Source organism: Mesoplodon mirus (genome assembly GCF_964341445.2).
Source record: "Mesoplodon mirus genome assembly, chromosome: 7".
Classification (NCBI taxonomy): domain Eukaryota; kingdom Metazoa; phylum Chordata; class Mammalia; order Artiodactyla; family Ziphiidae; genus Mesoplodon; species Mesoplodon mirus.
Window position 1 is genome coordinate 37,987,097 of NC_138983.1, and position 14,027 is coordinate 38,001,123.

The window sequence follows — 14,027 nt, forward strand, 5'->3', positions numbered from 1 at the left end:
ATGTATACTAATAACAAATACATGGACTCCCTCTTGTCAATCCCCATATCTGTGCATCCCCTGGGGCTGACCCAGAGCCTTGCAAAGGAGTCATAAATATATTCATGAATTATCAAGATAATCACATTGTAAAAGGCTCATTTAAATTGTTATCTCCTTTTGAACTGTGTCCCTTCCCCACCCTATCAGGACAAGCAACCTATAGCTGAAAGTGAGCCACAAAGCAAAACAAAAGTAATGCTTACATGAAACTTTGCTCCATGTTTGCTCATGCACCAGTTGGTTAGCGATATAATTTTAGGTCTAGTTTCCATGATTTTCATTATAGCCCCTATGCCTTGGTAATCACAAGATAAACAACTGATATTTAGCTTTCTAAATGCAAGTGACTACAGGGGTGGTGTTAATCCATCGTCTACCCCAGCTGGGAGCCCAGCTCTCAACAAAAAGAGGACACTAAGTAAATGTTTGTTGAGTATTTAATAAAAAGGAGAAGAAGAAGAGGAAGGAGGAGAAGAAGGAGAAGAGGAAGAGGAAGGAGAAGGAGGAGAAGAAGAAAGAGAAGGAGAAGAAGGAGGAGGAAAGGAGGAGGGGAAAGGGAGGAGGAGGAAGTGGGGGAAGGGGAGGGAGGGAGAGGAGGAGGAGAAGAAGAAGAAGAAGAAGAGGAGGAGGAGGAGGAGGAAGAGGAAGAAGAAGAAGAAGGAGAAGAAGAAGGAGGGGGAGGAGGAGGAGGAGGAGGAGAAGAAGAAGAAGGAGGAGGAGGAGGAGGAGGAGGAGGAGAAGAAGAAGGAGGAGGAGGAGGAGGAGGAGGAGAAGGAGAAGGAGAGGAAGAGGAAGGAGAAGGAGAAGAAGAAGAAGGAGGGGGAGGAGAAAGCTGATAGGGGCTTACTTTTCTTAAAATGCTAGTTTGCTCTCTTCATCGCATGCATGCCCTGATTAAACTTTCTTCTCCAAGTTGCCTGGACTTCCTGCACAAATTTAGTTTATTGCTCCTACATCCAATCTCTGGGTTCTTCCAAATCTTTCTGCCTTATTAGAGACACTTGTGGGGACTGAATCCCTCTGAGTTCCAGTAAAAAAAAATAGTAATAATTTCTCCTTTGCCATGCTCTAAACATTTTTCTCCCTACTCTCATAACCCTCACATCTAGGACCCTTGGAAGGCCAGTCAGCATAGAGAAGTTGTGTCCCTTGCCACGCCTCACCACCAGGGCACAACAGCCTGTGAGGGATCACACCAGCTTGCCCACAGCCCTACCAGAGCTCCCCACTCCCCATGGCTAGTAGGCACCTTTCTTCCTCCCTCTAGAGTTGCTTTCAACCATCAAAAATAAATATATTTAATAGCTTTTTTGATCCATTTTAAACCATTTCCCTCTTCATCAAAGCAAGACACATCCATTATAGAAAACCTAGAAAGTATAAAAAATGTGAGGAAGTAGAAAAGATGATCACTCTGCTGTTTAAAATACCACCACAAAGATAAAACCATTATTAACATTTTGGCTTTTTTCCCTTCTGGTCTTTCTTCTATGCTTGTATTTTGCTCAACAAGTCTTTCCCATATTATTAAAACTTTCTTAAATGTCATTTAATGATTGTACAATGGTCCATTCTAAGAATATTCCAAAATTGACTATTTCTCTGTAGATAGACATTTAGATGTTCATGAGAAGTTTCTTGAAGCAGCTTCTGAGACTGGGAGTAGGGGGTGGCAGAAGTTGGAATAGTAGCCAATAACGATTTTCCTTCCCACAACCCAACCTTGAATAGATACCTTGCTAACTTTTTCTAGTGATGCATTAGATTGTTTTCTTTTCTTTATATCTATTTAAATTTTTAAAAATTTATATGACCTTTATTGCAATTATATAGCATTATTATAATGTTATTATGTGTTCATCAGAGGTAAAATGGAATATAACTCCCCTGTAATTATACCTATGGTTGCTATCAATTTCATAACTGAAGGTCACAGGGGCTCTTGACATTTATCCCAAGCACACTTTAACTGTGTAAATGTTATGGAAGCTCCTTAAATTGTGAGCTCTTCTCTCCCTTCAATGCATCTTTTAAAAGCCAGTTGGAGTTCTATCTCCTTTATTAAGCCTTCCCTAATTGTTCCTAATTAAACAATCAGTCTTCACGGTTTTCCTTCTCTGAAATTTTATCAACACTCTCAGATATATTCTTGAAATTCTTCACCACTTAGAATTTCATCTTGCGTAATATGCACTCTTGCTGAAATGATTCATCTTTTTTTCTTCCAAACTCATTTCAAGCATCTTGAGAGAAATGTGTGGTTAAGAGCTCAGGTCCTGAAGTCAAACAAACTGAGTTCCACTATTACTAATGTCTGACCTGGTTAAGTTCTTTACTCCTCTTTGCTTCAGTCACCTGTTAAATGGGCATAACTACCATACTTCATCAATTACAGGATGCACATTTTTTCACAATTTAGCACTTCTGATGTCAGGATGTATCTTTCAATCAGTGGCATGTTAAAGTTTAATTGGCAGCATGTTGTTTTTTCTTTTTTTAGTAACAGATAAAGTAATCATGGCCATTACAATTGATGGTATTAGGTTAAATGAAATATGTTAGTGTCTACCTCCCCGGGTTATTTTAAGGATAAATGAGTTTTAAAAAATTTGTTTTAAATGTAAAAGCTGGGACAATGTTAACACTGAATATGTGTTAGCTGTTATGTCTTAATACCCTTTAAGGTTCCTAATGGAGCCGTAGGAACTCCATAAGCACTTGGTCATTGGATGAATGGTGATTTCATATTGGGGTAATGGTTGGAACACATTGACAGTACAATGAGCTCTCCAAAACCTTTCAGAGTTCAGAAAAGATCAGAGAAGAGTTGAGTCTGCAGTACTCATCAGGATGGAGCAGATCTGTGGGATAAGTTACCTGGCTTTGTGACAGGCACTGGGAGTCCCTTCCCACTCTCCGTGTCCTCCACTCCGTGGGCTGAGATGGAGTAGGGCCGATTGGCCTTGTTCATAAATATGATCAGGATGGAGTCGCCCACCTCAGCATGAATCATTGGGCCTAAAGGGAAAACACAGACCTGTGTGCATTGTCCTTGCTCTTTTCAACATTGGTGTAATTTACATGTAGGTAGTATTCGACAAAATAAACGAAGGTTAGCATCGTTATTAGTGTATTTCCTCTAGAGGGAGATATTGGTAGCATTAAATATCACATCATGTTTGGCAATTGCACCAAACTGGGTTCAAATTCTGCCTCCTTCACTTACTTATTGGAGAGGCCTTGAGTAAGTTAAGTGACCTGAGTCAACTTCCTTATCTGTAACATGAGTTTAATAACACCTTTCTCAGAGGGTTACAGTAAGGATTGAAGCACAGTAAATACTCAATAAATGCTTAAACTTTTATATTGCTGAGACATACTCTCCAGGAAAAGCTATAGCCACAGGACATGGTGACTTTTTTTTATTGTTTGTTTGTTTTTATTTCAGAAACAAGTGCCCGTTTTGTTATCATTAAGGGATTGGAAACCAAATGACTATGAAAATATAATGTCAATTAAAAATTTTTAAATTAAAATATATGTATATTTTATATATATAATTCCATGCATACTAATGATGTAGGATATGGTGACTTTCAGCTGTAATCCCCCTGTGTGTAACCTTTGGTAAGCCTAAAACTACTCATTATCTGGTTAATGGATATAATAGTGAGGATGCAATGAAATGATGTGTATAAAAGGGATTTCTGGGCTTCCCTGGTGGCGCAGTGGTTGAGAGTCTGCCTGCCAATTCAGGGGACACGGGTTCGTGCCCCAGTCCGGGAAGATCCCACATGCCGCGGAGCGGCTGGGCCCATGGGCCCGTGAGCCGTGGCTGCTGAGCCTGCGTGTGTGGAGCCTGTGCTCTGCAACGGGAGTGGCCACAACAGTGAGAGGCCCACGTACTGAAAAAAAAAAAAAAAAAAAAAAAGACACTTGAGCATTTTGGTACCCATGGAGGTCCTGGAACAAATCCCCTGTGGATACCAAAGGATAACTGTACTGATGAAAGGCCTAAATAAATCTAAAATTTGTTGGACTATTATTATCTTCAGAAGAAATACTTAGTATGAATCAGAAAGTGTCTGAAAAGCACTCTTTTCATGAGAAAGCTAGAAAAGAAAAATCTAGACATGTTTTTAAACAGTAGTTTGGGGTAGAGTTACAGATGGGGCATGTGCATACATATATTAAAATCACTATTTATGTATACATTACCACGTAAATTGCACATGCCTTGCTGTATTGGTGAGAGGGAGCAGATGCTTTCTGATTTACCGCCTGGTGGGTCACAGGGAACAGTAATGACCAGAGGTGGGCCTGTCCTGCGCCCTTTGCAGCTTCAGGAGTGCAGACCTCTCCCTGAGCTACAGAAAATGAATAGATGGGCCTCCCGCTCCACTGGCTGAAGTGCTGCTGGGCTTGCCTCTGATGAAGTCACTGGCTTGTGTCATTTTACTGAGCCAACCAAACCGGGGCTCTTTGGGGGGGGGTGGCCCAGCCCCCTCTGCAAGATCGGCACCCTTTCTTCAGAGATCTGTCCACACACAGGGCTCAAAAGAAGGAATGTTCCCATGGGAGATTACTCATTTGGTATGACAAACAAGCTTGGGAGCTGATGTTAATAGATGGTGAAGATGGATGGGCTGTTTAATAATTTATGAATCTCGTAATCTCGTGGTGCCTTATTTTAATAATAAAACACCTTACAGCCTTACTATTTATATAAGTTGCCTTGTACTTTTAAAAATGGAGACGGATTTCTAAAAGCCATCTAGATTAGCCCTCTGCTTTAAGATTGCATCTTCATAATGGAGTCAGGTTTGGTGATGCTCAGGTGAAGAAAAGTGGGGAAGGTTAGCAGGAAGAGCTTATCTGATCTCCAGGTCAGGCAGCCCGGGGCATCAGACAGGCAGAGTCGGTTCTGAGAAGGCCAGGAATTAGGGCCCCTGGAAATGAATCTAGGCCATTCACCCAAGCACCCCTCTTAAGTCAGGGGTTCCTCTTTTGTCAGAATGATTTTCATGGTGTGTTGGTAAGGCACCGTGCATGGATGATTGAGAACTTTGGTGAAGTTATGCAAACACTCTGCCCGCTGTTCTGAGGCATCAACTTGTTTCAGATGAAAATTTCCTGGCTCAGAAGAGGGGTGGTAAAGGAACTTCAGGGCAACAGGTACTGGGTAGACTGCCCTGATTATATGGATTCCTGTTTGCACGTCATCTGGTAGTCTTCTTATGGCTACTGTTTGTATGAGCTGAGCATGAAGCACACTCCCTGATAATGGGAGAGCAGGAAGTTGTCATACTCGGATGAATGCAGTCAGGCTACTCTGTTCCTTCCATCCCTTCTTGGGCAGAAGTCTAACCAGACGTGTGTGTGTGTGTGTGTGTGTGTGTGTGTGTGTGTGTGCTGGCAGTGCATGGCTGCGATCTGTGCCATACCCAGGAGTGCCAAGTGCTCCTCTCGTGGCAGTTGGGCTTTGATCTCCACAAATTCTCCATTGGTGTATTCCCTGTAAACCACTTTCTTGTACTGAGAGCCAATCCAGTTTTCAGTGCGGTTCATAAATATATCTCCATGTCTGCAAATCAGAAGCAACAGGAATTAAAGTTGTTAGAGGCTAGGAAAATCCTTGAGTGCTTCTGCATGATTCAGGGGTGCACTGGAGCAGTGCTTCCCAAATCTGGCAGCAATCAGGATCTTTGTGCGGAGCTGGTTTTTTGCACCAGGCTCTCGGGGAGTGAGACCAGGATTCTGCATTTGAAGGCATCTCTGGGTGCTCAGATGTGGGCAGTCCGGCACTGGCCTATGGTCCACTCTTGGGAACCATTGCTCTAAAGCCCTACTGGGCGCTCAATCCCTGACCAGCCTTAGTTAGAGACTCATAAGAGCCCTTTGAGGTTGCACTTCTCTTCTTGGAACTAACTAACCTCACACACATGCTCACCCATGCGCATACACACACATTCTACCACCCTGCATTCCTCCAGATTTTATACGTATCATTCTGTACCTTGTTATGCTTTTCCATTTTAAAGAGCTCAAGAAAGTCTGTGGGTTGTGTATTGTGCATATACGTACAAATATATACATATATTTTGGCCACGTTGCACGGCTTGCAGGATCTTAGTTCCCTGATCAGGGATTGAACCTGGACCCCAACTGTGAGAGTGCTGAGTCCTAATCACTGGACCATCAGGGAATTCCCTAAATATAGATATAGTTGGCTCTTGTTATTCACAGTAGTTACATTCTAGAGAGTCACCCCAAACACTGAATTAACAAATACTGAATCATTTTTCCTAGGGGAAACGCAGGGTTAGGTTCCTTTGAACCTCGGGTCACAATATTTTCATCAACAGATCAATATATAACCTTGTTTGATGTGTGTTTCTGTTTAAAGACATGCAATATATATCGCTGATCCATAAATACTGAACTCATGGCCAATAGTACTATGACTCATAGAATAAACTGCTAGAATGAAGCTTATCTAGCACCTGTATTTCCTCCATAAGGGCACATTACAGCCTTCCCGTGCTTAGGGTCCCTAGACAGCACTTCAGCCCCAAGCTGGGGGAGCCATTTTAAACAGCTAAATCACCAACAAAAAGCACAAAGAAGAAAAAAAAAGTGGCACTAAATAGATGACCAAAAGGACACTTGTTTCCATAGGAGAGCTGAAACAAGAAGGCAGAAGAATGCATTGTTGGTTTGACTTCTGCTGGGAATGTGAACATTAAGTGACATACATTTTTTACTGCTTTATTCATATCGGCAAATGACCACAAAAGCACCACAAGAATTGACTTGGTGGTTACAGATAAATTTCAGCGAGTAGGCAAATTCACAAACATGGAATCTGCAAATAATGAGGATCAACTATATATTTTATCTAGCACCAAGCGAGATCATCACAGAAGATGGTAGTGTACATATGTCAATGCTACTCTCTCACTTCGTCCCAGCTTCCTTTTCCCCCCCATGTCCTTAAGTCTGTTTTCTACGTCCACGTCTTTATTCCTGCCCTGTCACTGGGTTCATCAGTACTGTTATTGTAGATTCCATATACGTGCCTTTGCATACGGTATTTGTTTCTCTCTTTCTGACTTATTTCACTCTGTATGACAGACTCTAGGTAGATGGCGAGTCTTGTCTGGAATCCCAGGTTAGTTAAATTACATGCATATCAGTCCACAAGCTCAGGAGTGCTAGGTATAACTTCATTTCTCTATAGCAACCTACTCTCTATTTTCAAATTCCTTCTCACAGCACAGACCCTGGCATTGTGCCAATGGTCCCATTTGTTGCCTTTTTGGGATCCTGAGGTCTCCCCAGCATGTTCTTAGGAAGCCCCAGGGAAAGACTTCCAGGTTCCAAGTTGAGGCAGAGGGTCTGTGCTGACCAGGACAATAAATGTCTCAGGGAAAACACATACTGAGGGGTAGTCTGAAAACTAGAGGTGTCCTATGATATGGCCTTGGGCCAAACAGCAGAGGCATAGCAACTGGGGTGCAGAGGGGCATTCGTTCCTGGGCTCTGATCTACAGGGGTGCCACAGATTGCCACTAGGATGACTTGGCATTTCAATTCTGTACTGCATTTTTATCTACAGATCTGTTGTATTTTTAATAGGTGAAAATGCTCTCATCCCACTTTGTTTTTATTTATTTATGGGCACAATCCAGAGTGGTAGGGGCAGGGTGCAGACACACTCAGCACCCTCTATCTATCTCTCTATGCAGCTTGGGAGACAATCTCAGAAGACCAAAGCTAGCTCTTCCTGCCAGCCCAGAGGGATGGGGCTGAGAATAGAAATTACACTGAGTTTCAAGAAAATTAATTTCTTACACACTCATGGGCTAAGATTGTACATGTGACAAAATTATTATACGATGATTTCTTCAGTGATGGCAGCCTGTTAATGAAATAATCATTTTATAAAAAGCAAAATTAATATTCATTTCATTTTCTACTGCAGTATCAGTCTTTAACTTGTATTGGCAGCACTGGTTTAGCAGGAGGGGTGTCTGGTTTAGCAAACTGGGTTGGGGAATCATTGAATGAATTTTAAACCGTCCTGTCCTTGCGGCAAATCTTTTAAAAATGGAGAGTCACGGGCTGGCGGCGAGAACTCAGCCTGAAGGGGGCTAATGTGCCACAGCTAGCCGGGAGGGAGTCAGGGAAGACTCTGGAGCTGCCGAAGAGGCAAGAGACTTTTTCTTCCCTCTTGGTTTCCTGGTGCGCGAGGAGAGGGGATTAAGAGCGCTGCTTAAAGGGGCTCCACAGACGGGCGCGAGTCGCGACTGAAAGCGCGGAGCCCAGAGACGGGCGTGGGACGCTGGGGCTGCTGCTGCCGCCGCCAAGAAGCCTGTGTGCGAGCGCAGGTCACTGCCCACACCGCCCTTCCGGGAGCCTGTGCAGCCCGCCACTGCCGGGGTCCCGGGATCCAGGGGCGGCTTCCCTGGGAGAACGCACGGCGCGCCTCGGGCTGGTGCAACATCACGCCGACCTTTGCCGCTGCAGGCTCGCCCCGCACTCCGTGCCCCTCCCTCCCGCCCAGCCTGAGTGAGCCAGAGTCCCCGAAGAGGCTGCTCCTTTAACCCTGTCCTGCCTGAGCGAAGAACAGACGCCCTCCGGCGACCTACACGCAGAGGCGGGGCCAAATCCAAAGCTGAGACCCAGGAGCTGTGAGAACAAAGAAGAGAAAGGGAAACCTCTCCCAGCAGCCTCAGAAGCAGCGGATTAAAGCTCCACAATCAACTTGATGTACTCTGCATCTGTGGAATACATGAATAGACAACACATCATCCCAAATTGAGGAGCCAGGAGTCAGTGCTGTGCCTCTGAGGTGGGAGAGCCAACTTCAGGACACTGGTCCACAAGAGACCTCCCAGCTCCACATAATATCAAACGGCAAAAATCTTCCAGAGATCTCCATCTCAACACCAGCACCCAGCTTCACTCAACGACCAGCAAGCTACAGTGCTGGACACCCTAGGCCAAACAACTAGCAAGACAGGAACACAACGCCACCCATTAGCAGAGAGGTGGCCTAAACTCATAAAAAGTCTGCAGACACCCCAAAACACACCACCAGACGTGGACCTGCCCACCAGAAAGACAAGATCCAGCCTCATCCACCAGAACACAGGCACTAGTCCCCTCCACCAGGAAGCCTACACAACCCACTAAACCAACCTTAGCCACTGGGGACAGACACCAAAAACAACGGGAACTACGAACCTGCAGCCTGAAAAAAGGAGACCCCAAACACAGTAACATAAGCAAAATGAGAAGACAGAAAAACACACAGCAGGAGAAGGAGCAAGATAAAAACCCACCAGATCTAACAAATGAAGAGGTAATAGGCAGTCTACCTGAAAAAGAATTCAGAATAATGATGGTAAAGATGATCCAAAATTCTATTTCCCAGATCCAAAATCTTGGAAATAGAATAGACAAAATGCAAGAAACAGTTAACAAGGACCTAGAAGAACTAAAGATGAATCAAGCATCGATTAAAAACACAATACATGAAATAAAAAATACTCTAGATGGGATCAATAGCAGAATAACTGAGGCAGAAGAACGGATAAGTGAGGTGGAAGATAAAATAGTGGAAATAACTGATGCAGAGCAAAATAAAGAAAAAAGAATGAAAAGAACAGAGGACAGTCTCAGAGACCTCTGGGACAACATTAAACGCACCAACATTCGAATTATAGGGGTTCCAGAAGAAGAAGAGAAAAAGAAAGGGACTGAGAAAATATTTGAAGAGATTATAGTTGAAAACTTCCCTAATATGGGAAAGGAAATAGTTAATCAAGTCCAGGAGGCACAGAGAGTCCCATACAGAATAAATCCAAGGAGAAATACGCCAAGACACATATTAATCAAACTGTCAAAAATTAAACACAAAGAAATCATATTAAAAGCAGCAAGGGAAAAACAACAAATAACACACAAGGGAATCCCCATCAGGATAACAGCTGATCTCTCAGCAGAAACTCTACAAGCCAGAAGGGAGTGGCAGGACATAATTAAAGTGATGAAGGAGAAAAACCTGCAACCAAGATTACTCTACCCAGCAAGGATCTCATTCAGATTTGATGGAGAAATTAAAACCTTTACAGACAAGCAAAAGCTGAGAGAGTTCAGCACCACCAAACCAGCTTTACAACAAATGCTAAAGGAACTTCTTTAGGCAAGAAACACAACAGAAGTAAAAGACCTACAATAATGAACCCAAAACAATTAAGAAAATGGGAATAGGAACATACATATCGATAATTACCTTAAATGTAAATGGACTAAATGCTCCCACCAAAAGACACAGATTGGCTGAATGGATACAAAAACAAGACCCATATATATGCTGTCTACAAGAGACCCACTTCAGACCTAGAGACACATACAGACTGAAAGTAAGGGGATGGAAAAAGATATTCCATGCAAATGGAAACCAAAAGAAAGCTGGAGTAGCAATTCTCATATCAGACAAAATAGACTTTAAAATAAAGACTACTAGAAGAGACAAAGAAGGACACTACATAATGATCAAGGGATCGATCCAAGAAGAAGATATAACAATTGTAAATATTTATGCACCAAACATAGGAGCACCTCAATACATAAGGCAAATACTAACAGCCATAAAAGGAGAAATTGACAGTAACACACTCATAGTAGGGGACTTTAACACCCCACTTTCACCAATGGACAGATCATCCAAAATGAAAATAAATAAGGAAACACAAGCTTTAAATGATACATTAAACAAGATGGACTTAATTGATATTTATAGGACATTCATCCAAAAACAACAGAATACACATTTTTCTCAAGTGCTCATGGAACATTCTCCAGGATAGATCATATCTTGGGTCACAAATCAAGCCTTGGTAAATTTAAGAAAATTGAAATTGTATCAAGTATCTTTTCCGACCACAATGCTATGAGACTAGATATCAATTACAGGAAAAGATCTGTAAAAAATACAAACACATGGAGGCTAAACAATACACTACTTAATAACGAAGTGATCACTGAAGAAATCAAAGAGGAAATTAAAAAATACCTAGAAACAAATGACAATGGAGACACGACGACCCAAAACCTATGGGATGCAGCAAAAGCAGTTCTAAGAGGGAAGTTTATAGCAATACAATCCCACCTTAAGAAACAGGAAACATCTCGATTAAACAACCTAACCTTGCACCTAAAGCAATTAGAGAAAGAAGAACAAAAACATCCCAAAGTTAGCAGAAGGAAAGAAATCATAAAAATCAGATCAGAAATAAATGAAAAAGAAATGAAGGAAACGATAGCAAAGATCAATAAAACTAAAAGCTGGTTCTTTGAGAAGATAAACAAAATTGATAAACCATTAGCCAGACTCATCAAGAAAAAAAGGGAGAAGACTCAAATCAACAGAATTAGAAATGAAAAAGGAGAAGTAACAACTGACACTGCAGAAATACAAAAGATCATGAGAGATTACTATAAGCAACTCTATGCCAATAAAATGGACAACCTGGAAGAAATGGACAAATTCTTAGAAATGCACAACCTGCCAAGACTGAATCAGGAAGAAATAGAAAATTTGAACAGACCAATCACAAGCACTGAAATTGAAACTGTGATAAAAAATCTTCCAACAAACAAAAGCCCAGGACCAGATGGCTTCACAGGCGAATTCTATCAAGCATTTAGAGAAGAGCTAACACCTATCCTTCTGAAACTCTTCCAAAATATAGCAGAGGGAGGAACACTCCCAAACTCATTCTACGAGGCCACCATCACCTTGATACCCAAACCAGACAAGGATGTCACAAAGAAAGAAAACTACAGGCCAATATCACTGATGAACATAGATGCAAAAATCCTCAACAAAATACTAGCAAACAGAATCCAACAGCACATTAAAAGGATCATACACCATGATCAAGTGGGGTTTATTCCAGGAATGCAAGGATTCTTCAATATACGCAAATCAATCAACGTGATACACCATATTAACAAGTTGAAGGAGAAAAACCATATGATCATCTCAATAGATGCAGAGAAAGCTTTCGACAAAATTCAACACCCATTTATGATAAAACCCCTGCAGAAAGTAGGCATAGAGGGAACTTTCCTCAACCTAATAAAGGCCATATATGACAAACCCACAGCCAGCATCGTCCTCAATGGTGAAAAACTGAAACCATTTCCACTAAGATCAGGAACAAGACAAGGTTGCCCACTCTCACCACTCTTATTCAACCTAGTTTTGGAAGTTTTAGCCACAGCAATCAGAGAAGAAAAGGAAATAAAAGGAATCCAAATCGGAAAAGAAGAAGTAAAGCTGTCACTGTTTGCAGATGACATGATACTATACATAGAGAATCCTAAAGATGCTACCAGAAAACTACTAGAGCTAATCAATGAATTTGGTCAAGTTGCAGGATACAAAATTAATGCACAGAAATCTCTGGCATTCCTATATACTAATGATGAAAAATCTGAAAGTGAAATCAAGGAAACACTCCCATTTACCATTGCAACCAAAAGAATAAAATATCTAGGAATAAACCTACCTAAGGAGACAAAAGACCTGTATGCAGAAAATTATAAGACACTGATGAAAGAAATTAAAGATGATACAAATAGATGGAGAGATGTACCATGTTCTTGGATTGGAAGAATCAACATTGTGAAAATGACTCTACTACCCAAAGCAATCTACAGATTCAATGCAATCCCTATCAAACTACCACTGGCATTTTTCACAGAACTAGAACAAAAAATTTCACAATTTGTATGGAAACACAAAAGACCCCGAATAGCCAAAGCAATCTTGAGAACGAAAAATGGAGCTGGAGGAATCAGGCTCCCTGACTTCAGACTATACTACAAAGCTACAGTAATCAAGACAGTATGGTACTGGCACAAAAACAGAAAGATAGATCAATGGAACAGGATAGAAAGCCCAGAGTTAAACCCACGGACATATGGTCACCTTATCTTTGATAAAGGAGGCAGGAATGTACAGTGGAGAAAGGACAGTCTCTTCAATAAGTGGTGCTGGGAAAACTGGATAGGGACATGTAAAAGTATGAGATTAGATCACTCCCTAACACCATACACAAAAATAAGCTCAAAATGGATTAAAGACCTAAATATAAGGCCAGACACTATCAAACTCTTAGAGGAAAACATAGGCAGAACACTCTATGACATAAATCACAGCAAGATCCTTTTTGACCCACCTCCTAGAGAAATGGAAATAAAGACAAAAATAAACACATGGGACCTAATGAAACTTCAAAGCTTTTGCACAGCAAAGGAAACCATAAACAAGACCAAAAGACAACCCTCAGAATGGGAGAAAATATTTGCAAATGAAGCAACTGACAAAGGATTAATCTCCAAAATTTATAAGCAACTCATGCAGCTCAATAACAAAAAAACAAACAACCCAATCCAAAAATGGGCAGAAGACCTAAATAGACATTTCTCCACAGAAGATATACAGACTGCCAACAAACACATGAAAGGATGCTCAACATCTTTACTCATTAGAGAAATGCAAATCAAAACTACAATGAGATATCATCTCACACCAGTCAGAATGGCCATCATCAAAAAATCTAGAAACAATAAATGCTGGAGAGGGTGTGGAAAAAAGGGAACACTCTTGCACTGCTGGTGGGAATGTGAATTGGTACAGCCGCTATGGAGAACGGTATGGAGGTTCCTTAAAAAACTACAAATAGAACTACCATATGACCCAGCAATCCCACTACTGGGCATATACCCTGAGAAAACCATAATTCAAAAAGAGACATGTACCAAAATGTTCATAGCAGCCCTATTTACAATAGCCCGGAGATGGAAACAACCTAAGTGTCCATCATCGGATGAATGGATAAAGAAGATGTGGCACATATATACAATGGAATATTACTCAGCCATAAAAAGAAATGAAATTGAGCTAT

General features: G+C 41.5%; 1 protein-coding gene across 1 annotated transcript in view; it reads right to left on the reverse strand.

Annotated features, from left to right (window-relative positions):
* HEPHL1 (hephaestin like 1) overlaps positions 1–14,027 on the reverse strand; it is a gene marked incomplete at its 3' end in the record, with an annotated part of 86,668 nt that overhangs the window by 19,154 nt on the left and 53,487 nt on the right. Inside the window, exons 13-14 of the mRNA XM_082628397.1 lie at positions 5,487–5,626; positions 2,920–3,060 (exon numbers count right to left, since the gene is read on the reverse strand). Of these exons, the coding sequence (XP_082484523.1) occupies positions 2,920–3,060; positions 5,487–5,626 (281 nt within the window). The remainder of the gene's footprint in view (positions 1–2,919; positions 3,061–5,486; positions 5,627–14,027) is intronic.